Genomic DNA, 27,549 nt, shown 5'->3' on the forward strand with positions numbered 1-27,549 from the left:
CAAAGGGGCACTGATGCTGTAGAAAGACACTTGGGGCCCCCAGCTTCATGACTAAAGGGCCCCTCAGATCCCCATCTGTTGATCTCGTGGGCTCTGAAGTCAAGATCTGCTGGTGTCAGGGATGCCCATGGCCCTCACAGTGTCTTTGAAGTTTAGTGGTTGCTCTTCCCAGCACCTCCATACTTCGTGCATGTGTGTGCAGTGTGTATGCGCTGTGTGTGCATGTGTGTGCTTGTGTCCTGGCACATCTGATCCCTCCTGGGCCCTGTCCCCTCCCTCCTACCCAGGAGAGAAGGTCATGGCTGATGATGAATTCACACAAGACCTCTTCCGGTTCCTGCAGCTGCTCTGTGAGGGACATAACAACGGTGAGGACCAGGGGTGGGCGGGGTGGAGAGGATACCAAGGCCTTGGAGGTGGGGAGGGCAAGGCTTCTGCCAAGCTTGCCCGAATTGCTTTCCAGTTCTCCTCCCCGTGTCAGTGCTGGTCCCATCATCCACCCTGGCCTTGTCCAGCCTCAGTCTACCTCCCTTCCAAAATCTTCATTGGGATGTGGGGGATTTCGCTGCTTCCCTTCACTCAACTACTCTGGCCAAGTAGTTTCCCAAAGGCAAGGTGCCAAAATACGATGTGGCCAAAAATATCTTATTTGCCCAAATAGGCCTTTTATCTCATTTCATTTTCCCATAAGGCTTAGGTTCCACCCACCAAAGTTCAATATATGGGTGGACTTCTGTATTTTGAATTTGTAGAAGGAAAAAAAATTCCTGGTGTTTTAAAGTGAGGTGTGTGTGTGTGTGTGTGTGTGTGTGTGTGTGTGTGTGTGCGCCAATACTGGGGCTTGAGCCCAGAGCCTGAGTGCTTGTGTCTTAACTTTTTCACTCAAGGATAACCCTCTGCCATTTGGGCCACAGCTCCACTTCTGCCTTTTTGGTAGTTAGTTGGAACTTTCCTCACCAACTTTCCTGCCCAGGCTGACTTCAAACTGCAATCCTCAACTCTTCAACCCTTATAAGTAGCTGGAATGACAGGCATGAACCACCATTTCCCGGCTTAAAATGATTCATTTCTTTTGTGGTATGAAATGTTTTGTCAGGAGGAAGATCTTCAGATTCTTTTCTAATATATGCAAGACTTTTTGTGAAAAAAAAATTTTACTCTGATTCTGCCAGTTTAACAAGATCAAAGATGACACAGCTGTTTACTTAAATACAGTGCTGAAGGGAAAAAATAACCTCATGTGACACCCAAAGTTCACAACATTAAAGGAACCACCAAAATCCTATACAACAGACCTTCTCCTCCATGCCACTTCCTATAACAAATATGTGCAGTCATAAAGTTGCGGTTGCCTTTAGCAGGTGCTTGGGAAACCACAGACATCCCGGAAATTAATGTTCATGACAAAATCGGGCTGATTAGAAATCTAACTGCTGCTGGATGCTGGTGGCTCACACCTGCAATCCTAGCTCTTCCTGAGGCTGAGATGTGAGGATCACAATTCAAAGCCATTCCAGGCAGGGAAGTCCGTGAGACTCTTATCTCCAGTGAACCAGCAAGAAGCCAGAAGTAGAGATGTGGCAGAAGTGTTAGAGCATTAGCCTTGATTCACACACACACACACACACACACACACACACACACATTATTGGGGAAAAATGAATACAGAAGCAATTGGTCCCACCATAATACAGGACATATAGTAGGCCCTCAACAGTATTTTCAGATAAATATAAAAATGATTTCTAGCCTCCTTTGACACATAGTAAGTCATTTGCAAACAGTTACTAAATGAATGATTATGTACCCCTGGTATACATCAATTTTTTTTACTCAAAAATTTTTTTTGTTTGTGTGTGTGTCAGTCCTGGGGCTTGAATTCAGGGCCTGGGCACTGTCTCTGAGCCTCTTTGTGCTCAAGGCTAGCACTTGAGCCACAGCACCACCTCTAGCCTTTTGAGGCAAGCTCTCTTGCCACTAGGCCATTCCATTTCTAGCCTTTTCTGAGTCGTTTATTAGAGATAGAAGTCTCACACACTTTCCTGCCCAGGCTGGCTTTGAAATGTGATCCTCTAGTCTCAGCCTCCTGAGTAGCTAGGATTACAGTTGGGAGCCACCAGCGCTGGGCTAAAACCAACAACAAACATTTATTGCATAAATGAATATAAATGATTCATGTCCATCTCTCCCAGCATATTAGGTGCTCAGTGAATATATATGCCTTTTCATCTCCTTAGATTTCCAGAACTATCTTAGGACACAGACAGGAAACACAACTACTATTAACATCATCATTTGCACAGTGGACTATCTCTTGCGGTTGCAGGTGAGGATGTGAGACCACCTGGGTGTGAGCTGAATGGGGGGGGGGGGCCGGGGAGGATCCTTGTGCACTCCTTATACCCCGCTCACCCCACAGGAGTCCATCAGTGATTTCTACTGGTATTACTCAGGCAAAGATGTCATTGAGGAACAGGGGAAAAGAAATTTCTCCAAGGCTATGTCGGTGGCTAAACAAGTGTTCAATAGCCTCACTGAGTACATTCAGGTAGGGCCCGCCCACTGAGGTGGGGTAGGGTGGAGCAGTCTCCCACCTAGCACCCTGCCCTGGGTTCACAGTTCCTTCTGTCCCCAGGGCCCCTGCACGGGGAACCAGCAAAGCCTGGCACATAGCCGTCTCTGGGATGCTGTGGTAGGATTCCTACATGTGTTTGCCCACATGATGATGAAGCTTGCTCAGGTTCGTGGCCTCTCTCTTCTTTGTCTGCCCAATAGTTCCTGTCCCATTGGCCAGTTCTCCCAACACGTTCCCGCCCCCTGGTCAAGTCTGTCTTCCCTCTAGATTGGCTTTGTGTGACCTCACCCCTTACTCTTCCCCTATCAATCATCTAGATTCCTACCTATACATCCATTAGCTTCTTGTGCTGGTTCCCACCCCTCCTGGTCAGAGCTCCTTTAGTATCCGGTAGTATTCTTTTCTCTCTGATGAGGTCATCTCTCAAGTTCCCACAGCCTTGAAATGGGAGGAGGCGGGGTTTCTAAAATCAGGGCTGGGGACTGAAGAAGTGTTTGCTTCTTTATTATGCCTGCGGCAGATGACACCCATAGCAGGCATCCATGATGTAAGGACCAGATTCTTTGTGCTTCCCCTTTCCCGCTGCCCTTGTGTCTTTGCTGTCTTTGTCAGTGCCTAGCAAGCGCTTTGTCCATGTGTTCTGCTTTTGTGTAGTCAACAATTCAAGTTTGTTACGTATAGTCACATACAATTATGCTGAACACGTCAGCGCCCAGCACGGAGCCCTCGTACCATAAATATATTGGTGTAGTATAGAAGTTGCACAGCAGATGGCAGTAAGGTATTCCACATTTCCCAACAAAAAGCATCTTGGAGTAGGGGGCTCTTCTTTTTTTTTTTTTTTTTTTCTTTCTAATTTATCCAGAGATACCATAAAAACTGCCAGAAACCCTATTATCTGACTTTGATAGGAGCTGAAATAAGAGCTCAGTACCTCATTGTCAGTTAAAGTGGCTGTAGATGCAATCTTAAAAAGCTGGTGGAAATAGACATCTCAGTCCTTCAGACAATGCACTAGATGCTATGGCTTAGGGGACATGAATTTATCAGTTAATATCACAGATCTGGGGCCCAGAATTACATCAATAGAGATGTCTCCCTGTCTTATTTGGCTTTATTCTCAAGCAGAAGCTTACAGACTGGAAAAATTGGTGACCGGGCATCCATTCATCCTATTAACTCTTTTCTGAGAGATCCAGCGGAAAAATAATCTGAAATTCTGACTGGACTCTTGGTTGGGTCATGTGCCTGCTCCTAGACCAATCATTATATCCAGAAAAAAAAAACCCAAAAACCTAATTGGCCAGGCCTAGCCATGTACCCTTCCCTAGAATCAGAAGGTGCGGTGAGCTTCATGCACTTGATTGGCCAGAGTTGGGCCTGTGAGCCAGGAGATGGGGTTAACCAGGGCAACTCAGAGTAGGGGTGAGGGGCACCCCACTGAAAATGGAGAGATTATGTGAGAAGATAGATTGGTTCATGGGTAGGCACCCCTTCCCTGTGGAGATCCAGGTATGTCGGAACCTTAGATTCAGCATGCAAAATGTGTTAGGATTGGAATTAGCAACTCCTGGGGCTGGGGATATGGCCTAGTGGCAAGAGTGCTTGCTTCGTATACATGAAGCCCTCGGTTCGATTCCCCAGCACCACATATACAGAAAATGGCCAGAAGTGGCGCTGCGGCTTAAGTGGCAGAGTGCTAGCCTTGAGCAAAAAGAAGCCAGCGACAGTGCTAAGGCCCTAAGTCCAAGGCCCAAGACTGGCAAAGAATTAGCAACCCCCCAAGCTAGTGGGAGGGAAGGAATTTTGCATGCCACTTTGCTGGTCTCTTCTTTTGCCTTCTCCATTTTGTGTCAGGTGGAGCTATATGAAACCAGCTCTCTTTGGGTCAACAGTGCTCACATATTAACAACTGTATGTGACTCAACTTAGATAGCAGGAGGTGGAACTTTGGGTGGAGGGTTCCATGCGTCCTACACGAGGCACTGTGCAGGGGACACCACGTGCCCCTCTATTCCCAGAAAGCACCGTGGCTGCTTCCCCAGCCATGCTCCTGAACCCAGAGTCTTCACTTATCCAATGATCTGTGGATGTGGAGCACCGAACCACAGAGCAGGCCCTGTTCTGGGTGCTCATCCCTTCCCGGTTCTGGGTCTCTGTCTTCAGCATTTGTCTCTGTCTCTGCCCTGAATATTTGCTCTCCCATGTCTCTCCTTCCTCCTCTGCCGGTCTAATGTCCCTGACACATCCTGCCACCCCCACCCCCCACAACCTTATCTCTGCCCCCTCCCCTGCTTTCGAGGAACATGTCAGGACTCGGGTCCCCTCAGAGGTAAGAGGGGAGAGAGCGGCTGGTCTCAGACCTGTAGGGGAGGAGAAGCAGCTGGGAGGGGGGACGGTGTCTCTGCAGACCCCAACCCTGACACAGCGGGGCTGTGGCTCTCTAGGACTCCAGCCAGATTGAGCTGTTGAAGGAGCTGCTGGATCTACAGAAGGACATGGTGGTGATGCTGCTGTCACTACTGGAAGGTAAACAACACCCTAGGGTGGGGCATAGGGTACCCAGTAATGCCAGCATTTACAAGGCTGAATCAGAAGGCCCTCAAGCTTTAGGCCAGCCTGGGCTCTGCAGAGAGATTCTGTCTCTTAAGAAAATAATGAGCCGGGCGGCAGTGGCTCACGCCTGTCATCCTAGCTACTCAGGAGGCTGAGATCTGGGGATCACGGTTCAAAGCCAGCCCAGATAGGAAAGTTTAAGAGACTCTTTATCGCCAGTGAACCACCAGAAAACCGGAAGTGGCACAGCTCTAGCTTTGAGCTGAAGAGCTCAGGGACAGCACCCAGGCCCTGAGTTCAAGCTCCAGGATTGACAAAAAAAAAAAAAAAAAGGGAAGGAAATTAATTATATAACTGTAACCCCTCTGTACATCACCTTGACAATAAAATTAAATTAAAAAAGAAATTGAAATTAAAAAATGAATAGGCCCCAAAATAAGCTAGAGCTTCAAGCCAACTAGAAGGTAGATAGGATCCCAGGTTTCCACAGTCCTCATCTCTCCCTACTGTCTTACCCTTGGCTTTGCACCTCCCTCACGCCCATCTAAGGACCTTTGTGTACTAGTAAAGGTTTTAGGTATGTGAGCTCTGAGGTCATACAGCTCTGGGTTCAAATCCTCCCTCTCCCCACCATTTACTAGCTATGTGGAATGGGTCATTTTCATAATCTGATCCTCATGTGTAAAACCAAACACCCACACATTATCTTCCGGGGTAGTAATGAAATGGTGCAAGGCATGATGTCTACACTCACAGTTACACTCACTTTATTGATGATTACCCCAGCTAGTTAAAGATGTAGGCAGCTTGGCATGGTGGTACACATCTGTAATTTCAGCAGAGGGCACTCTGTAATCTGGAGGCAAAGGAAGGAGAGCTGTTCTGAGACCAACCTGAACAACAGCAACACGAGAATAGACCTTACCTAAAAAAACCAAATGAAAGCAAAGTTAGAGGGTGTGGTAGTAGCTCCAGTGTCTACGTAACAAGTGTGAGGCCCTGAGCTCAAACCCCAGTATTGCCAAAAGAACAAGAAGACAGCTGGGTGCTGGTGGCTCACACTTGCCATTCTAGCTACTCGGGAGACTGAGATCCAAGGATCACGGTTCAAAGCCAGCTCAGACAGGAAAGTCCATGAGACTCTTGTCTCCAATGAACCACTAGAAAGCCGGAAGTGTCACTGTGGCTCAAAGTGGCAGAGTGCTAGCCTTGAGCCAGATTGCTCAGGGACAGCACTCAGGCATTGAGTTCAAGACCCATGACCACAACAACCAAAGGATTTCAGACAGGAAAAGAAGAAGAAGGGAGAGAAACAGAATGAGCAAGTGGGCACTAGGTAGGCTGATAGAGATCAGGAAGCTACCCCTCAAGGGAGATGTAGGAGCTGGTCTGGGGGTGTGAGCCCAATAGTGGGTCCCGGGAAGCCACAGCTGGTTTCTGAGCTGGAAAAAGAAGGCAGGCCCGAGCAGACTCCAGAAAGGATGCTGTGCTGGACTTCACTGACCCGGAGTTCCCACAGGGAACGTGGTGAATGGCATGATTGCCCGGCAGATGGTAGACATGCTCGTGGAGTCCTCGTCCAATGTGGAGATGATCCTCAAGTTCTTTGACATGTTCCTGAAACTCAAGGACATCGTGGGCTCTGAGGCCTTCCAGGACTACGTCACTGACCCCCGGGGTCTCATCTCTAAGAAGGACTTCCAGAAGGTGAGTTCTGCACAGGATCTCAGTGTGTGGCCAAGTTCTGCCCACAACCTCCTGGCTGGCTGACATGAGTGAGAGACCTCTCTGCCAACCTTACTTTCCTTATCTGTACAATGGGATGAAACAGTGGTGGGGCTTGAACTCAGGGCCTCAGGTGTGCTAGGCAAGTGCTCTACCCCTGAGCACATTCTCCCCAGACCCTTCTGGGTTTGTTTGAAGGATGAAATACATGAATGCAAATGAGAATCATTATCAATAGTTCTAACAGTGATCATCTGTATTAATGGCCTTTCTGTTACTGTGACAATGCAAAACCATTTCTGTCTATAGCCCCTTAGTCCCAGGGCTTTGTGGGCTTGTGGTTGATAGGCAAGAAGAGTGCATGCTGGAGCACAACTGCTCAACTTATTATATACATAGATATATATATATATGTGTGTGTGTGTGTATATATATATGTTTTATATTATTATTTGCCTGTTCTTGGGCTTAAATGCTAGTCAGATGCTGTTCCTGAGCTCCTTTTGCTCAGGTTAGTGCTCTACCACTTGAACCACAGCACCACTTCCAGCTTTTTCTGAGTAGTTTATTGGAGATTAAAGTCTCACCAACTTTCCTGCCTGGCTGGCTTTGAACCATGATCCTTAGATCCCGAGGAGCTAGGATGACAGGCATGAGCCACTGGTGCCTAGCAACTCATGACAGTTTATAGCTCAACACTTGGCCCTGTTTTGTTTTGTTTTTTTAGGCCTCAAGTAAAGCTAGGATGTCATGTGGCAGGAACCTGTGGCAAAGCAAATCACTGTCATAGTCCAAGTGGGATGGGGACTAAAACAGGGGGAAGAAATAGATAGTTCCTGGACCTACTTTGGAAGCAGAGCTGACAGATTTACTGAGAAATCAGGTGTGGGTGGTGGGACAAAAGAGCAGAATCATGGATGACTCAAGGCTTTCAGTTTAAGCACTTAAGTGGGCGGAGCTGCTGTTCCTGAGATGGGTGAGTGGGAGCACAGAGGCTCTGGCAATGAGAAGTTCCCTCTGGGCGGTTTCCACTGTGGGGAGGCATCTACAAAGAGACATCAGCTAGCGTGTTAGCAGAGTCAACATTCTGAGACTGGACTTGGGTCACTCACATCTGTAATTCCAGCTAGTCAAGAGGCGGAGGTAGAGAATCATGATCCCAAGTCTTGGCTGGAGCCAAGACCTGATCTGACCTATAACAGAAGCAGAAAGAGATGGGGTCCTGATTCAACGGATAGAATACCTGATAATTTTTTTTTAATTAACGAGTCTACATTCTGGAGAAAACTTAGGGCTAGGTGTTGGTGACTTGACAATCACTGGTGGAGCTGGTGTTCGGCGCTGGTATTCAGAGGCCTCAGTGATATCTTATGGAAAGGGTATGCTTCAAGAAGAGAGCACAGTCAGCTAAAGACATAGCCACTATACTAGAAAGACAGCCAACCATATGGGAAAGGATCTTCACCAGCACAGCAACAGACAAAGGCCTAATATCTGTCATCTACAAAGAACTCAAAAAACGAACCCCCTCCAAACTCAGGAAACCAATTATTAAATTGGCAAAGGAGCTAAAGAGAGACTTCACAGGAGAAGAGATAAAAATGGCAAAGAAACATATGAGGAAATGTTCAACATCCCTGGCAGTAAAGGAAACACAAATAAAAACAACCCTGAGATATCACATCACCCCAGTTAGAATGGCCTATACTCGGAACTCAGGCAACAACAAATGCTGGAGGGGATGCGGGGAAAGAGGAACCCTTCTCCACTGTTAGTGCAAATTAGTACAACCACTTTGGAGAACAGTATGGAGGTTCCTCAAAAAGCTCAGCATAGACATACCCTATGACCCAGCCATACCACTCCTAGGCATCTATCCTGAACAGCAGGTCTCGGGATATCATAAAGACATCTGCACATCCATGTTTATCGCTGCACAATTCACAATAGCCAAAATATGGAAACAACCCAGGTGCCCCACTACAGATGAATGGATTCAAAAAAAATGTGGTACCTATACACAATGGAATACTACATAGCGATTAGAAATAGTGAAATATTGGTATTCCCAGGGAAATAGTCAGAACTTGAACAAATAATGTTGAGCGAGACAAGCCTACAACACAGAGAACAAAGGGGCATGGTCTCCTTGATATATGACTGTTAGGGAGGGAGGAGGACAGTAGAGACCAGGTCTGCAAAACAACAAACTTCTTTTCAAATGGTATTTCCACATGTTTGGGTCAGCGACTTTACATTATGTATCTAAAACCAAACAACTACTAAACATAAAAAGGTCTAGAATAAACCTATCAGTGGATTACAATAGCTCAACAGCTATGTACACATGATCATATAAGACGAGGATAAGCAAAAACAACTCCAAGAGAAGGACACAGGAGGATTCTACTGTTGACATTATCTTTAAAGTTCTAGGTGAATTTACTGTATATGATTTTGGTACACTGGATATTGTATATATGCCTACCTGATCTAGGGAAGGGAAAGAAAAATGGGGTGTAAGATATCACAAGAGGGGCTGGGGATATAGCCTAGCGGCAAGAGTGCCTGCCTCGGATACACGAGGCCCTAGGTTCGATTCCCCAGCACCACATATACAGAAAACGGCCAGAAGCGGCGCTGTGGCTCAAGTGGCAGAGTGCTAGCCTTGAGCGGGAAGAAGCCAGGGACATTGCTCAGGCCCTGAGTCCAAGGCCCAGGACTGGCCAAAAAAAAAAAAAAAAAAGATATCACAAGAAATGTATTCACTGCCTTATTATGTAACTGTACCCCCTTTGCACAACACCTTGTCAATAAAATTTAATAAATAAATAAATAAAAAAAAAAGGAGAGTGCAGGTGCCAGACCTGAGGCCCTGCAGCTTTAGAGCTCTGCAAGAGGCCATTCCAACATGGGAAACTGGTAATAGTCAGAAAAAGATGAGAGTGAGGGGGGTTAGGAGGGAAAAATTGGGAGAAAAACAAGGGAAGAAGTGACACTGTTCAAAATGAAATGTGGAGCCTGGTGCCAGAGGCCCATTCCTATAATCCTACTACGCAGGAGGCTGAGATCTGTGGATTGCTGTTTGGAGCCAGCCCAGAAAGAGAAGTCCCTGTGAGACTCTTATCTCTAATTAACCACTCAAAAACCAGAAGTGGTGCTGTAGCTCAAAGTGGTAGAGCCTCGCCCGGAGCAAAAGAGCTCAGGGATGGGGCAGCAAACAGGCCCTGAGTTCAAGCCATACGACCAAAAAAAGGAAATGTACTCATTACCTGACTTAAGTAACTGTAACCCCTCCATACAGCACCTTTACAGCAACAATTAAAAAGAAGAAGGACTGATGCTGGCAGCTCACATCTGTAATCCTAGCTGCTCAGAAGGCTAAGATCTGAGGATCATGGTTCAAAGCCAGCCTGGACAGGAAAGTCCATGAGATGCTTATGTCCAATTAACCACCAAAAAGACAGAAATAGAGCCCAGGGAATAGAGTGCAGCCTTGAACAAGAAAGCTAAAAGACAGCACCCAGGACCTGAGCTCAAGCCCCAATACCAGCATAAACAAACAAACAAAGTCACAAACAAATAAACGACAAAAAGAAGCCAATGACAGGGCTGATTTGGAGGGCGATGGGTCCCAGGCCTGTGTGGGGGTGAGAGACTGGTCATCACAGGGAGAGGCAGGTGGCTCGAGGCAGGGCAGAAGAGAAGCAGTTCCTGTGTGATTCTGTCTCCACACTCTGTGGTTTCTAGAACCCTACATGATGTGCAAAACCTCTTACTCATTTAGAAAGCATCTTGCAAAGTTCTTGGCTTTTTACAGAGCACTCCTTAGAACACACAAAAAAAATTCACTTCTATTCATACCATGGCAACATTTCTCACACTATTTTACAGCCCGTTGTAGGTCACAAAATTAATGTAGTAAATCAGGAGTGGCATCTTTAACAAATAAAGTAGGGGCTGGGCACCCGTGGCTCATGCCTGTCATCCTAGAACACAGAAGGCTGAGATCTGAGGATCGTGGTTTGAAGCCAGCCCAGTCAGGAAAGTCCATGAGACTTTTATCTCCAATTAATCACCAAAAAAGCCAGAAGTAGAGCTGTGGCTTAAGTGGTAGAGCACCAGCCTTAGGCAAAAGAAGCTCAGAGACAGTGCTAAGGCCCTGAGATCAAGCCCCAGGATGGGCACAAAAAGAAGGAAAAGAAAGACATTGCAGAGTACAGCTGTATAGGAAAGAAAGAAGGAAGAGAGAGAGAGAGAGAGAGAGAGAGAGAGAGAGAGAGAGAGAGAGAGAGAGAGAAAGGTCATTGCAGAGTAAGGTTGCATAGGAAGTTAGAATTTTTTTTCTTTTGAGTCACATTGTACAATACATTCTTACTACTGGCGTGGTCGAGAACATTTAGAAAATTGCCTGCACAACTGCTTGCAAAAATTCATAGGAGAGGGTGGTAAGCCGGGCTCAGACAAACAGTGCATGTTTTTTGCTCATGTGGAAGCTAGATCTAAAGTGCAAGGGCATTCACATGACTAACAAGATACTCTTGAGGAAGGAACCCAAAAGCATGAGGCCTCTGAACATTTAAAATACTTATAGAAATTATTTTCTGGAAATGGAAACATGGGCTTTGTGTTGGTGGTGGTAGTGTTGGTTTTATTTCCCCCCCCCCCCAAGCCCCAGTCCTGAGGCTCGAACTCAGGGGCCTCTTTGTGCTCAAGGCTAGCACTCTACCACTTGAGCCACAGCGCCACTTCTGGCTTTTTCCGTGATTAATTGGAAGTAAGAGTCTCATGGACTTTCCTGCTTGGGCTGGCTTGCTTCAAATAATGATCCTTAGATCTCAGCTTCCTGAGTAGTTGGGATGACAGGCATGAGCCACTGGTGCCTGGATGCTTTGTTGTTGTTTTTCTGTCTTAAAGGTGGGCCTGGGGTGGGGGAGAGGGCACAGGAATGGAGGAAGGAAGGGTGAACAAAGGCAGGCAAGGTACTCAGCAGACACCATGTGGGAAATGAACTCTGCAGCTTCTGGGCTGGGCCAAGAGGAGAAAAATGGGGGAAAGCGAAGGAAGGGGTGACATTGTCCAAAAAAAGAAACGTGCTCATTACCTAACTTATGAGACAGTAACCCCTCTGTACCACACCTTAGTAATAATAAAATTAGGTTTAATTTTTTTAGTATTTTATTTATTATTTATTTATTTTTTTTAAATTTTTATTGTCAGACTGATATACAGAGTGGTTACAGTTTCATATGTTAGGCATTGGATACATTTCTTGTACTGTTTGTTACCTCCTCCCTTATTCTCCCTTCCCCTCCCCCCCTTCCCTTTCCCCCTATGAGTTGTTCAGTAGATTTACACTAAACAGTTTTGCAAGTATTGCTTTTGTAATCGTTTGTCTTTTTTACCCTGTGTCTCTCGATTTTGGTATTCCCTTTCAGTTTCCTAGTTCTAATACCAGTTTACACAGTTTCCAATGTACTCCAATAAGATACAGATATAGTGCAGGTACAACCACAGGAAAGGGATACAAGAGGATCATCAACAATAGAAGCTACGGTTTAGTATTTTAAAGGTGACATCTCCAGCGGGGTTAGTTACCTATGTAAGGTAGTGTGTACATTTCTTGTCAAACTTGGATTTACATTTTCAAGAAGTACATAAGAGGGTGGGAGGCGTGGCTCAAGTGGTAGGGTGCCCCCCTCCTTCCTAGGGTCCCCTCCCTGGCCCTGAGTTCAAGCCCCAGTACTGGCACAGGAAAGGAAAGGAAAAGAAAGGAAAGGAAAGGAGCACTGCAGTATTCTGACAGCGGGCAACAGCCTTCCTTGCTGGGTGCCAGCCTTTTCTTTTTGTCTGCTACTCTATGCAGAGCCCCGGGGGTCCGGAGCCCCCCACCCCCACCCTCTGACCCACCTCCTCCTCACCCCTAGGCTATGGACAGCCAGAAGCAGTTCACGGGCCCGGAGATCCAGTTCCTGCTGTCGTGCTCGGAAGCGGATGAGAACGAGATGATCAACTGCGAGGAATTCGCCAACCGCTTCCAGGAGCCGGCCCGAGACATCGGCTTCAACGTGGCCGTGCTGCTGACCAACCTGTCGGAGCACGTGCCACACGACCCGCGCCTGCGCACCTTCCTAGAGCTGGCCGAGAGCATCCTCGAGTACTTCCGGCCCTACCTGGGCCGCATCGAGATCATGGGGGCCTCGCGCCGCATCGAGCGCATCTACTTCGAGATCTCGGAGACGAACCGCGCCCAGTGGGAGATGCCCCAGGTGAGCAGGCCCCACAGGTGTGCTCACTCCTGGCACAGGTGCGCCAGGCGCGCGGTGGGGTGGCAGGGCGCGCCTGGCGTACCTGTGCGCTGCCATGCTCTGGCCAGCCTAGGCCTGACCTTGTGCAGTTGGTTATTGTTTTTGTGCCAGCACTAGGGCTTGAGGTTAGGGCCTGGAATACTGTCTCTGGGCTTTCTTGCTCAAAGCTGGTGTTCTGCCACTTGCGCTATACTTATGCTTCTTCTGGCTGTGTGTGTGTGTGTGTGTGTGTGTGTGTGTGTGTGTGTGTGTGTGCATGCCATTCCTGGGGCTTGAACTCAAGCCCTGGGCACTGTCTCTGAACAAGTACTACTACTTCTTCCTTCCTCTTTCCTCCTCCTCCTCCTCCTCCTCCTCCTCCTCCTCCTCCTCCTCCTCCTCTTCCTCCTCTTCCTCCTCCTCCTCCTCCTCCTCCTCCTCCTCCTCCTCCTCCTCCTCCTCCTCCTCCTCCTCCTCCTCCTCCTCCTCCTCCTCCTCCTCCTCCTCTCAAAACTAGTACTTTACCACTTGAGCCACAGCTCCACTTCTGACTTCTTTTGGGCGGGGGGGGGGGTGTATTTTATTGAAGAGTCTCACAGTCGGGCTGGGAATGTGGCTTAGCGGTAGAGTGCTTGCTTGCCTAGCATGCATGAAGCCCTGGGTTCAATTCCTCAGTACCACATAAACAGAAAAGGCCAGAAATGGTGCTGTGGCTCAAGTGGTAGAGCACTAGCCTTGAGAACAGAGCAGTTCCAGGACAGAGCCCTGGCCCTGAGTTCAAGCCCCAGGACCAGCAAAAAAAAAAAAAAGTCTCACAGACTTTCCTACCTAGTCTGGTTTCAAACCTCCATCCTCCAGCCTCCTGAGTTGCTAGGGTTACAGGCATAAGCTAGTGGTACGTCCGGCTTTTTGGTGGTTCATTGGAGATATGATTGGCACTAACTGTCCTACTGGGTCTGGCTTTGAACCCCGATCCTCAGGTTTCAGCCTCCAGAGTAGCTAGGATGACAGCTGTGAGCCCCTGGCGCTGGGCCTCTGGGCCTCTTGTCATTGTGGTCCCCACGCCCCTAACTCCCCCCCCCCCCCAGCCCACACCCACACCCATGGCCCTTTCTGCCCTCCCCGTGCGCCGCAGGTGAAGGAGTCCAAGCGCCAGTTCATCTTCGATGTGGTGAACGAGGGCGGCGAGTCGGAGAAGATGGAGCTGTTCGTGAGCTTCTGCGAGGACACCATCTTCGAGATGCAGATCGCCGCGCAGATCTCGGAGCCCGAGGGCGAGCCGGAGGAGTCGGAGGACGAGGGCGGCGCCGAGGCGGGCGGCGAGGGCCTCGAGGAGGGCTCGGCGGGTCCCGAGGGCGCCCCGGGCGCGGCGGCGGCCGGCGTCACTGCCAGACTGGCGGCCGCCACGAGCCGGGCCCTGCGGGGGCTCAGCTACCGCAGCCTGCGGCGGCGGGTGCGGAGGCTGCGGCGGCTGACGGCGCGCGAGGCGGCCGCGGCCATCGTGGCTCTGCTCTGGGCGGTGGTGGCCCGCTCGGGGGCCGCGGGCGCCGGGGCAGCGGCGGGCGCCCTGCGCCTGCTCTGGGGCTCCCTCTTTGGCGGCGGCCTGGTAGACAGTGCCAAGAAAGTGACGGTCACCGAGCTCCTGGCGGGCATGCCCGACCCCACGGGCGACGAGGTGCACGGCCAGCAGCCCGCGGGGCCGGGCGGGGACGCCGATGGCGAAGGCTCGGGCGAGGGCGAGGGCGACACCCAGGAGGGCGCGGGTGAAGAAGAGGCAGCATCGGAGGAGGCCCGGCAGGGCGGTGCAGATGGGGCCGTGGCCGTGGCTGACGGGAGTCCTTTCCGGCCTGAAGGGGCTGGTGGCCTTGGGGACATGGGTGACACAACTCCCGTGGAGCCACCCACACCAGAGGGCTCCCCAATACTCAAGAGGAAACTGGGGGTGAGCTGGGGCTCCTAGGGGCATCTGGGTGCTGAGTGATAGGGTGGGAGAGACTGCGGGTGGGTGGAGTTGAGCTGGTGGAAGATGGAGACCCTTAGGAAAAGAGCCAGGGACAGAGAAAGGGTCCCAGCGTGGAAGAGAAAGATATCTGCAGCAAAGTGGAGCCAGAGTCCCAGATACAAATCACAGGGGAATACGAACCAAGTTTAAGAAGTTCGAAGAAGACAGGGGTTAGGGACCCCAGGAAAGACCCTCAGAGATACATGGGTTGTAAGGAATTAGTCCACTGGAGAAAGACCCAAAGCATCCTTAGGTCCAGGCGCTGGGACTGCCTTATTGGCCTGTGGTTGTCAAGGAGATGAGATACCATGACAGGCAAAGGCTGCCCATGAAGGCAGCCTGGACACTTTCCCTCCTGTGCAGTGAAAAATGAGAGCTCCCGGCTGGGCTCTGGGAGTCACACTTGTCATCCCAGATACACTCAGGAGGCTGAGGTTGGAGGACCGCAGTTGGAAGCCAGCCTGGGTGGAAAGTCCATACGACAGTTATCTCCAGTTAACCAGCAAAAAGCTGGAAATGGAGCACTAGCCTTGAGTGGAAACTCAGGTTGCCCAGGTCTTGAGTTCAAACCCCAGTGTTGGCACAAAAATCAAAACCGAATGGAAAGAGAAAGAGAGAATGTGATAGTCCCTCTTCCTTGGGGTGGGGGTGTCCCTTGGATAACCTGGGGGTGGGGGACAAGCTGCTGAGATGGAGGGCCAATGTAGGATCAGACAGGCCAGCCCTGAGGAGGCTCAGACCCATGTTCTGCCCAGGTGGAGGGAGAAGAGGAAGAGGAGCAGCCACCAGAACCAGAGCCGGAGCCCGAACCAGAGAAGGCTGAGTGAGTGTCTCAGGGAACAAGGGGAGACCTGAGGCCCGGCCACTGCTTCCCTCCTGGACTGGGCACCTCCTGAGGTCCAGCCACAAAGCTTTCCTGGTCACCCTACATCCCAGTCAGGGGACGCAGAGGGACGAGTTCAAGCAAAGCAACAGATAAATGAATGCTGTTCTGTTCATGCCAAGCTGTTCCCGCTTCTAGGAACACTTCCCCCCAAGCTTTCTGAGTCTTCTAGTTCTTTCTGTTCAGGCTCATGTGTCTCCTCCAGGATACCATTTATGTATGTATGTATTGATAGATTGATTGGCAATAGTGGAGTTTGAACTCAGAGTCTGGAACTTGCTAAGCAAGCAACTCTGCCACTTGAGCCCGGCCTTCCCCCAGTCCTTTAACTTCTAGGGTGTTTTGTGTTGTTTTGCAAATAGGGTCTTATGCTTTTTCCAGACCAACCTTCGACCACCATCCTCCTGTCTCCACCTTCTTTTTTGTTGTTGGTGGTGGTCATAGGGTTTTGGGGTCCTCGGTGTTGTCCCTGAGCTCTTTTGTTCAAAGCTAGCACTCAGCCACTTCCATTTTTCTAGTGGTTCATTGGAGATGAGAGTCTCACAGACTCTCCTGCCTGGGCTGCATTTAAACTGAGATCCTCAGATCTCAGTCACGTAAGTAGTCTCCTGAGTAGCTAGAATAGCAGGCGTGAGCCTCCAACTCCTAGCTCCTATCTCTTACCTCCAGTTAAGATTACAGGCATTCACTGCTAGGCCTGGCCATGTCTGTCATGCACTGTGGCTCCCTCCTAGGTTGACCAGTTGTCTCACTTAGGTTCTTGCCTCTTTCATCCAAGTTAGGACTGCTCCCCCTTAGTTACACTGCACTGGAGTCCTATGAAGGCAGAGTCAAAGTATGTCTCATTACCTAGTCCCCAGGTCGCTAGATCTGTGCTAGGCCACAGGCAGGGTCCTTGGTGAATGACTGAATGAATGAATTGCCCGGGCACTTCATGACCTCTTCTATCCTGCCCTACAGTATCGAGAATGGGGAGAAGGAAGAAGCCCAAGAGCCCCCACCAGAGGAGCCCCCCAAGAAGACAGCACCCCCTCCACCTCCTCCGAAGAAGGAGGAAGCTGGGGGCGCAGGCTTGGAATTCTGGGGGGAGCTAGAAGTGCAGAGAGTGAAGTTCTTGGTGAGAGTCCCCCAAAGACTCACTGAAACCTGTGTCCCACCTGCCCTCCTCACACTGGTCTTGAACTCATTATGACACACTCATGTCTGAAAGGAAGCCAGGAAGCAAAGGAAGCGGAGCTGTCCCCAGACAATGGCCAGGACCGGGGCCCAACAAGGCATTTTTTCAAGGGACCCTCACTTGACCCCTGATCCTATTCCTACCTCCACATCTTTGCTTCTCCAGAACCACCTGCATAGGCCCAACCCATCTATTCAGCTGAGGCTCTAATCTCCCCTTCCTCCCATGTGTATTCCTTTGATTGGCCTTTTGTACCTAGACTAGGACAGGACCCCAGCTCCTGCAGGGGTCTGAGCTCTTAGAGATTGCTATGCAAGAGCTTATCTTCCCATCCATCCTTAGAGAAGGCAGAGTGTCCAGGACAGAGTCCAGTCTTCCCTCCCACCAATCCTGGTGTGGGGGATGGGAGTGAGAGACACAAGTTAAACAGAAGGCCATAGCATGAGGGCCTGTGGGAGGAATGAGAGAAGCAGGGACAAATGGAGAGAAAAAGGTGAGATGAAGCTGGGCTCTGGTGCTCACCCCTATAATCCTAGCTACTCAGGAGGCTGAGACCTGAGGATCATGGTTCAAAGTCACCCCAGGCAGGACAGTCTGTGAGACTCTTATCTCCAGTTAACCCCCAAAAGCCAATAATGGACTGTGGCTCAAGTGGTAGAGCACTAGCCTTGAGTACAAAAACACAGAGACAGTACCCAGGCCAAGAGTTAAAGCCCTAGTCCCTGCACCAAAACAAAACAGGTGACCTCACCTGGAAACCAGCATACAGGGGCTGGGGTATAGACTCAGAAGCATGATTACTAAGGTTTAATTCTCAGGTATGAGTGGCTCAGAGGGGTTGCCTATCATATGCAAGGCCTTGGGTTTTATCCTTCATACAGACAATCATCATTGTCATTCCAGATCTGCTACTATGTGACCTTGAACCAAACACCACTTCCCTGAGCCTGTTTTCTATTTTTTTCTTCTGGTGTTGGTCCTAGGATTTGAACTCAGAGCCTGGGCACTGTGCCTGAGCTTTTGTTGTCATCGTTATTGTTGTTTTTGTTCAAGGTTAGTGCTGTACTCCTAGCCATAGCTAGTGGAGCTACAGCTCCACTTCCGGCTTCTTTGGTAGTTCATTGGAGATTAGAGTCTCATGGGCTCCTGAGTAGCTAGGATTATAGGCATGAGCCATTGGTACTGAGCCCTGAGCCCGTTTTCTTGTCTATAAAGTATGCCTAACAGCAGTAGGGTTGTAGTACGAACAAAACAGATTGGTGTATATAAAGTTCTCCACCCAGGTCTTGGTATACAGCAAGCACTCAATAAGTAGGAGGTCAGTGGGGTTGGCTATTGAGAACCAGGAGCTCCGATGGTAGGTAAGTGATGAACGGGAGGGTTCTCCAGGGAAGAGACCGGACTGTGAGTGTTCTCTCTCTCTCTCTCTCTCTCTCTCTCTCTCTCTCTCTCTCTCTCTTTTTCTCTCTCTCACACAGAATTACCTCTCCCGGAACTTTTACACTCTGCGATTCCTTGCCCTCTTCTTGGCCTTTGCCATCAACTTCATCCTGCTGTTTTACAAGGTACTGGTCACATGGGCCAGGCCCTCATCTAGATGTGGGGTGGGGAGGGGGATTCTCAGCTCGCCACAGGCTCCCAGGACCCCTGCACTGAAAGTACAAGGTATGGGGCTTAGCATCCTTTGGATGATTCGGGCTGGATGCTTGGGTCTTGGGACTGTGTGGAGTTCCTCTAGGATAGATACATGAGTGCCCACTGGAAGTAGAGCAGCAGGAGTTGGAGTTGTTGTATTTGTGGCCCAGCTCTGCTCCCTGTCAGGCTGTGCCATGTACAGGACACTCACCAAGATGGCAAAACTCCTTTGCTTTCTTGTCAGGTTGGAAGAGAGACATGGGGAGGAGAACGTGAGCAGTTCACAGAATAGAGGGACCCTCAGCTTCTTGCCAGGGGACTAGATCACAGGACACAGGGGCAGGCCAGAGAGGGTCAGAGCTTAGCTCCTGGGAGCTCGAGTGCTGGTTTCACCACTTTAGTGGCTGCATGACATCAGGCAAGGTGCAGAGGATATTTTTGTGACTCGATTTCTTTTTTTCTTGTTTTTGGTGCAAGTCCTGGGGCTTGACCTCAAGCCCTGCTCACTGTCGCTGAGCTTTTTAATTCAAGGCTAGTGCGCTACCATCTGAGCTCCAGCTTTAGCTCCAGCTTTTTGGTGCTTGATTGGAGATAGTCTCACAGACTTTTCTGCCTGGGCTGGGTTCGAACTGCAATCCTCGGATCTCAGCCTCTTGAGGAGCTTGGATTACAAGTGTGAGCCACAGGCACCAGGTTCCATTCTAGTTCTTTTTACTTCTCAATCATCCATCTCTCAGTTCGGGACAAATTCCCAGGGCAGAGTCTGATTTGCTAGCTATTGTCCTAGGCCCACCCTAGGGACAGTTCTGTTTAGGAGCCCAGTCTGACTTCAGAAATGGAGGCTGCTGAACATATGCTAGTGGTTACCGGGTGGGACAGACAAGGTGCTGGGGACACTGGGGCCCCCTCCCTGATGGATCTCTGTCCCGGTTTTAGGTCTCAGATTCACCACCAGGAGAGGATGACATGGAGGGCTCAGCAGCTGGAGAGATGTCAGGAGCAGGGTCTGGCGGTGGCTCTGGCTGGGGTTCAGGGGCCGGTGAGGAGATGGAAGGTGATGAGGATGAAAACATGGTGTACTATTTCCTGGAAGAGAGCACAGGCTACATGGAACCTGCCCTGCGGTGCTTGAGTCTGTTACACACACTGGTGGCCTTCCTCTGCATCATTGGCTACAACTGTCTTAAGGTGGGCTCTAACTGTGTCTTGGGGCCAGAGGTTGGGGGGGGGGGCGGTTGACAAGATGCTGGGGTACTGGCTGAGAGGACCTGGGGTAACTTAGGGATGGGGCAGACATTGAGTTCTCACAGTGGTTGAGATGTGGGGGGTGGTTGATGTTGAGGTAAGGCTGAGACACTGATAGAAAACTTGGAGCCAGGTACCAGTGGCTGGGACTGGTAATCCTAGCTGCTCAGGAAGCTGAGATAGGAGGGTCATGGTTCAAAGCCAGCCCGGGCAGGGAAGTCCATGAGACCTATCTCTAATAACCATCAGAAAACCGGAAGTGGCCCTGTGGCTCTAAGTGGTAGACTGCTAGCCTTGAACTTTTGAAAGAGCTCAGGGACAGCATCCAGGCCCTGAGTTCAAGCCCCATGACCGACAAAAAAGATGAGAAAAACTGGAGTCTGTAGCAACGGTGGCAGTCAAATCAGAAGCAGGTACAGATGATGGTTTAGGGAGTCAAGGCCAAGACTCTTCACACGCCTGTGCTTGGAAATCTGTTAGTTTCTGAGTTAGGAGGCAACTTTGTCATTGGGAATGCTCTGCATGTTTGCCACTGGGTGAAATAAGATCTGTGGTGAGCCAGGTGTGGTGGCACATACACCTGTAATCCCAGCACTTGGAAGGCTGAGACAGGATTGTGAGTTCTTTTTTTTTTTTGACATTTTATTGTCAAAGTGATGTACAGAGAGATTACAGTTTCATATGCTAGGCATTGGATACATTTCTTGTACTGTTTGTTACTCCTCCCTCATTCCCCCTCCCCCCTCCCCCTTTCCCTCTCCTCCCATGAGTTGATTTACACCAAAGAGTTTTCAAGTATTGCTTTTGTAGTCGTTTGTCTTTTTATCCTGTGTCTCTTGATTTTGGTATTCCCTTTCAGTTTCCTAGTTCTAATACCAATATACAGAGATAATGCAGGTACAACCACAGGAAGGGGATACAAGAGGATCATCAACAATAGAAGCTACGGTTGCACATGGCATGTTGAAAGTAATTACAACAGTGATATAACAGTTGCTTCCATAACATGGAGTTCATTTCACTTAGCATCATCTTATGTGTTCATATGGGCTCTTGTGATCCTCTGCTGTGACTAGCCTAAACCTGTGCTAGGATTGTGACTTCTAAGCCAGCTAGGTTACATAAGAGAGACTGTCAGAGGTCCTGAATCTCAGGAGTAACAAAAATATAAAAATATTTAATAGGGATATGGATTCCACATCCCTTTCCCTGTGCCTCCCATTTCTCTCTCTCTCTCTCTCTCTCTCTCTCTCTCTCTCTCTCTCTCTCTCTCTCTCTCTCTCGTCAGTCATGGGGCTTGAAATTCAGGGCCTGGGCACTGTCCCTGAGGTCTTTTTGCTCAAGGATAGCACTCAACCACTTTGAGCCACAGCACCACCTCTGGTTTTCTGATGGTTAATTGGAGATAAGAGTCTCATAGACTTTACTGGCTGGGCTGGCTTTGAACTGCTGTCATATCTCACCCTCCTGAGTAGCTAGGACAACAGGCGTGGGCCACCAGCCCCCCCACCCCCCGGCTCCCCATTTCTTTTTTTTCTTTTTTTTTTAGCCAGTCCTGGGGCTTGGACTCATGGCCTGAGCACTGACCCTGGCTTCTTCTTTTTTTTTTTTTTTGGCCAGTCCTGGGCCTTGGACTCAGGGCCTGAGCACTGTCCCTGGCTTCTTCCCGCTCAAGGCTAGCACTCTGCCACTTGAGCCACAGCGCCGCTTCTGGCCGTTTTCTGTATATGTGGTGCTGGGGAATCGAACCTAGGGCCTCGTGTATCCGAGGCAGGCACTCTTGCCACTAGGCCATATCTCCAGCCCCCATTTCTATCTTGACCACTGTGGGAAAGCTCCTCCAACGTGGGGTGTCACAGAGGCTCCAGGCAGGTCTCAAGTGGGTGATCTCCCCAGGTGCCTAATTCCCCCCCTTCTTCCACAACCTAGGTGCCCCTCGTGATCTTTAAGCGGGAAAAGGAGCTAGCTCGGAAGCTGGAATTCGATGGCCTTTACATCACAGAACAGCCGGAAGATGATGATGTGAAGGGACAGTGGGACCGCCTGGTGCTGAACACACCGTACGTGTCTAGCATCACTTCGGGGTGTGGGGGAGGCAGTGTGTGCAGAGCTGGGTTTCCTCCCCAGTTCCGCCCGGAGGATCAGAACCTCCAGCTTGGGGTCCAGGAACTGTCCCATTCAGCCCTGTCCACACAGGTGATTCTTACTCAGAGCCCATGAATGAGACATAAGAATTCATTGAGCTGGGCAGCCGAGCTACTCAGGAGGCTGAGATCTGAGGATCATAGTTCAAAGCCAGCCTGATCAGGAAAGGCCATAAGACTCTTACCTCCCATGAACCACCCAGAAACCTGGCAGTGGAGCTGTGGCTCAAGTGGTAGAGTGCCAGCCATGAGAGAAAAAAAAAGTTCAAGGACTGTGCCCAGGCTCTGAGTTCAAGCCCCAGGACCCGCATATAAAATAATAATAATAATTCATTGAAAGCCTATGCCAGCCTAGGCAGCACAAGAGACGTGTCTTATTTCTGCGTGCCTGGCAGAGAGCTCCTACCTCTGCCACCAACTGAGAGATATTCTCATTCTCTCTCTCTCTCTCTCTCTCTCTCTCTCTCTCTCTCTCTCTCTCTCTCTCTCTCTCTCTCTCTCTCTCTCGGCAGGTCTTTCCCTAGCAACTACTGGGACAAGTTCGTCAAGCGGAAGGTAAGAAGACGTGGTGAGGAGAAGATGGATTTCTCCACTGGGTTCCCTGTGCCACCACCTGGCCTTCCCAGATTTTTGAGTGCTTTCTCTATGTACAACCTTGGGCCAAAGGCTTTTTCTATCTGAGGAGTACCTCAGTTTACCCATGGGTACCCAGGGGTTATTCTCATACTTCCCCTCCAATGCAGATGACTCAAGTAAACTGTGCTGACTGCCATCCGGCAGGGTGAAGACTAAGTATGTAGTAGAGAGTAGGGGAAGGGATAAGGATTTGAATTCAGAACCTAGATCTTGCTAGGCAGGTGCTCTGCCCCTTAACCCACACCTCTAGTGTGGCTTATGCTATAGAGCAACACTGCTTTAAATTCAGGGAAGGACTGAACATATCCAAGTTGCAGTACTTCATGCCTGCAATCGTAGCTACTCAGAGAGCTGGGAATTGAGGATCACAGTTCAAAGCCAACCAGTGCAGGAAAATTCACGAGACTCTTATCTCCAGTTAATCAACCAAATGCCAGAAGTGGAGCTGTGACTCAAGTGGTAGATTGTCAGCCTTGGGCAAAAAAGCTACAGGAGGGCTGGCAATGTGGCTTAGTGGTAGAGTGCTTGCCTAGTATACATGAAGCTCTTTGGGTTCAGTTCCTCAGTACCACATAAACAGAAAAAGCCAGAAGTGGCGCTGTGGCTCAAGTGGTAGAGTGCTAGCCTTGAGCAAAAGAAGCTCAGAGACAGTGCCCAGGCCCTGAGTTCAAGCCCCAGGACTGGCAAAAACAAAAACAACAACTAGGGGACAGTGCTCAAGCCCTGAGATTAAGTGCCACTACCTTTACACATGCATATCACACACACACACACACACACACACACACACACAACTCTAAACAGGCAAGACCCTAGATTTGATCCTCGGCACACTAAAAAAAAAAAAACAAATAAATAATAACTAAAATGAGAGCCAAGCATAGTGCTGTTTTGTGTAGAGGCCTCAAAAACAGTTCTAACTAGTTCACAAGAAGGTGCCCAAGTGAACCTGAGAGAAATCCAGAGGGAAAACATCCTAGACAGGGGGAACAGGCAGTGCGAAAGCCCTGAATGTACCTGGTCTGTTACAAGAACCAGGAGGCTGGTGTGGATGGAGCAGTGTGAGTGCGAGGTGAAGGGGGACAGCCGGGTTCATGGATGGGAAGAGGCCCAGACACACAGGCTTTCTTACCTAGCTATCTAAAATAATAAATGATCCCGTGTGGGCAACTGAGTCAGCTAGACTTGAACCTCTTTGGGACCTTCCCGGGAGAGTCCCCCATTCTCAAAAATGTACCCCCCCTGCCGATTTCTCACACCAAGTCCAGTCACCCCCCCACCCTGTATGTGAACCAGTCCAGTCTGAGCCTTCCTGACCCTGCTCCCTGCAGGTTCTGGATAAACACGGGGACATCTTTGGGCGAGAGCGAATCGCAGAGCTGCTGGGCATGGACCTGGCCTCGCTGGAGATCACGGCCCACAGTGGGCGCAAGCCTGAGCCCCCACCGGGGCTGCTCACCTGGTGAGCTGGGGCAGCACTCGGGGGCGGGGCGGGCGGGGGTGGGGGCGGGGCCTGATGGTCGGCCATTGGCTCCTCTCCATTGGCTGTCCTGTTCCCCTCTTCGCCCCGCCTACAGGCTCATGTCCATCGATGTCAAATACCAGATCTGGAAGTTCGGAGTCATCTTCACTGACAATGTGAGGGGCACCAGGAGTGGGAGGGACCTAGAGGGCGGGGCCTCCCCCCTCCCCCCAAGTGCCTCTGACCCAAGATCGAATCCTGAGTCCCTTCCTTTATACCTTTGATCTTGGGGTACCTTCTTGCACAGATTCCTTGTCCCCAGAATCACCTTAGATACCTCAGAGTGCTCTTAGATTTCAGGTTTGAGGTTTTATTTTGTTTCCTCCCCCCCCCACTATAGTTTGAAGTTGGAATCTGGTGGCTGTGTGGCTTTAATCATACCCCCAGCCTTTTTTTTTGGGGGGGGGCAGTCCTGGGGCTTGAACTTAGGGTATGGGCACTATCCCTGGCTGTTTTTTGCTCAAGGCTAGCACTCTGCCACTTGAGCCACAGATCCCTTCCAGCTTTTGCTGTGTATGTGGTGCTGAGGAATGGAACCCAGGGCTTCATGCATGCTAGGCAAGCACTCTACCATTAAGCCACATTCCCAGCCCCCCCCCCCATTTTTTTGGCTTCAGTTATTTTGTTTTAAGCAGCATCTTACCTTGGGCCAGAAAATCCTCAGGCCTCAAGTCACAGTCCTACCTGTGGCTTCTTTACCCATTTTATTGGTGAGATACAGGGTATATGTGTGTGTGTGTGTCTCATCAACTTTTTTTGCTAGGGCTGGCCTCCAACCGAGTAGCTGGGACCACTCCTAGCACTCTCCTTCCCTCTCTCCCCCCCTACATGATCCCCCTATGTAGCCCAGCAGGTCCATCAAATTATCAACTTTCCTATGTAGCTGAGGCTGGCTTTGAACTCATGATCTTCCTGACTCCATTTCTCAAGTAACTGGGATTACAGGCATGCACCACCACACCACCTCAGCCAGCTTCCTTCTGCACAGGAAGACGTGGCTCTGCACCTTCCCTTAGAGTGCTCCCCCACACCCCCTAACCTGAGGTGGCACAGGGTGCACAGTGCTCCCACATGTCCTATACCTGTCCCCTGACCCCAGCCCCTGTGTGCCACAGTCTTTCCTGTACCTCAGCTGGTACATGGTGATGTCTCTCCTGGGCCACTACAACAACTTCTTCTTCGCTGCCCACCTCCTGGACATCGCTATGGGAGTGAAGACGCTGAGGACCATCCTTTCCTCTGTCACCCACAACGGGAAGCAGGTGGCGCCGGGATCTGGCAGGGAGGAGCCTGGCCACCCGGGGCAGGGGATGATGCATGGACGGGAGGCTGGGTGGGGGGCCCCGTGGGGAGGGGCTGGGAGCTGACCCGCCCGGGCCTGCCCCCAGCTGGTGATGACCGTGGGCCTCCTGGCTGTGGTAGTCTACCTGTACACTGTGGTGGCCTTCAACTTCTTCCGCAAGTTCTACAACAAAAGCGAGGATGAGGATGAACCTGACATGAAGTGTGATGACATGATGACGGTGAGCCCCCCTACCCCCCCCAGCAAGCCGTGACTCAGTTCCCCTATCTGGCAGAGAAAATGAGATTTAGTACGTGGCTTGGGTAGCTATGGGAAGACAACAATTCAGCCATCTTCAGACTACAGACGAGTGGTGGGTTTAAGGAATGGAAACCGATGAACTGGTGCTGGCCACTCATGCCTCTAATCCTAGCTACTCAGGCAGCTGAGGCAGGAAAGTCCATGAGGATCTTTTCTCCAGTTAACTACCAAAAAGCCAGAAGTGGAGCTGAGGCTCAAGTGATGGAGTGCTCTAGTGTTGAGCACAAATGCTTAAGGGCAGTGCCCAGGCCCAGAGTTCAAGTCCCAGGACCAGCACAAAAGGGAAGGGAAGAGAAGGGAGAAAGAGAGGGAGGGGGGAGGAAGAGAGGGAGGGAGGGAGGGAGGAAAATGCAGGGGAATGAAGAATAAGGTATGCATAAACAACCCTAGTTTTGCAGGTTGGACCTGGTTGGCTCGATCTCAGTTCTGGTTCTGCCAAGGGTTCTGGAAAAGTCCTTATGACTGTGATTACTGGAGGGGAGCAGTGTGGTTCCCATGATATGTCTTCCCCCTGCTCCCAGATGTAACCTCATTCTTTATATGTAGCTGTCCTCAACTGGGAGAGGTCTGTCCTGCAAAGCTGCAGTTCCCTTAGGGGTAGTGCAGCCCCATGCCGCAAAGTTACTATAAGTAGTCTTGTCCTTTCCTCGATTATCAGGTGACTGAAAAGGAAATGGGTTAGAGTAAAAGACATAGATCCAACACAGAGGCAGAATAGCCTAGCTTTCCTCCTGCCTTTAGTTTATTTGTGAGCTTGAGGCCAGGAGTCAGTGCTTTTCAGCCAAAGCAGCTTTTAAGCATCTGTTTGCGCACCTCCCTTGTTGACCTGCTGAGAGACACATAGTAAACGCTCCCTAAATAACAACCCTTGTTTCACTGGAGCTGTGCAGCTATACATTATGGCCGGGCGTGGTAGCAAGTGCCTACAATCCCAGTTACGCAGAGGAGGCGGCAAAAGGATTGAGAGTTTGAGACCAAAGTGGGACAAAGTTTTAGTGAGCTCTATCTTAGGAAAAAAGAAACCAAAACAACAAACATGTCAGGACCATGTCCAGGTTCTTGGCCAAATGCTGGAGGCCTTGCTTCCATCACCGGAAACAAGGTCAGCCACCTGATTCTCTTTTTTTTTTTGGCCTGTCCTGGAGCTTGGACTCAGGGGCTGAGCACTGTCCCTGGCTTCTTTTTTGCTCAAGGCTAGCACTCTGCCACTTGAGCCACAGCGCCACTTCTGGCCATTTTCTGTATATGTGGTGCTGGGGAATTGAACCCAGGGCCTTATGTACACAAGGCAAGCACTCTTGCCACTAGGCCATATCCCCAGCCCCACCTGATTCTCAATTTGTGGGACACAGCAAGAGCAAACATGAAGTCTCCCCAGTGCCAAGTGGACCATGTCCTGCCACTACTGTGACTCAGATTCTTGAGGAGCTGGGTGCTGGTGGCTCAACACCTGCAATCCTACCAACTCAGGAGGCTGAGATCTGAGGATTGTGGTTCAAAGCCTGCTGGGGCAGGAAAGTCTGTGAAACTCTTATCTCCAGTTAACCACCAGAAAACTG

The 27,549-nt window shown here is 50.1% G+C and overlaps 1 protein-coding gene across 5 annotated transcripts in view; it reads left to right on the forward strand.

Moving 5' to 3' along the window:
- The window catches only part of Ryr1 (ryanodine receptor 1), a 107,605-nt gene that overhangs the window by 77,310 nt on the left and 2,746 nt on the right, over positions 1-27,549 (forward strand). For all 5 annotated transcript variants that reach the window (XM_048368619.1, XM_048368622.1, XM_048368623.1 and 2 more), the window contains 18 exons: positions 288-368; positions 2,238-2,326; positions 2,420-2,548; positions 2,636-2,740; positions 5,023-5,104; positions 6,651-6,838; positions 12,784-13,125; positions 14,279-15,085; positions 15,901-15,968; positions 16,989-17,145; positions 18,684-18,770; positions 19,777-20,028; positions 22,015-22,145; positions 22,742-22,784; positions 24,197-24,327; positions 24,443-24,503; positions 25,503-25,649; positions 25,776-25,910. In XM_048368619.1, coding sequence (XP_048224576.1) covers positions 288-368; positions 2,238-2,326; positions 2,420-2,548; positions 2,636-2,740; positions 5,023-5,104; positions 6,651-6,838; positions 12,784-13,125; positions 14,279-15,085; positions 15,901-15,968; positions 16,989-17,145; positions 18,684-18,770; positions 19,777-20,028; positions 22,015-22,145; positions 22,742-22,784; positions 24,197-24,327; positions 24,443-24,503; positions 25,503-25,649; positions 25,776-25,910 — 3,035 coding nt within the window. The remainder of the gene's footprint in view (positions 1-287; positions 369-2,237; positions 2,327-2,419; positions 2,549-2,635; positions 2,741-5,022; positions 5,105-6,650; positions 6,839-12,783; positions 13,126-14,278; positions 15,086-15,900; positions 15,969-16,988; positions 17,146-18,683; positions 18,771-19,776; positions 20,029-22,014; positions 22,146-22,741; positions 22,785-24,196; positions 24,328-24,442; positions 24,504-25,502; positions 25,650-25,775; positions 25,911-27,549) is intronic.

The sequence above is a fragment of the Perognathus longimembris genome, chromosome 20 (assembly GCF_023159225.1).
Source record: "Perognathus longimembris pacificus isolate PPM17 chromosome 20, ASM2315922v1, whole genome shotgun sequence".
In the NCBI taxonomy this organism is placed as follows: domain Eukaryota; kingdom Metazoa; phylum Chordata; class Mammalia; order Rodentia; family Heteromyidae; genus Perognathus; species Perognathus longimembris.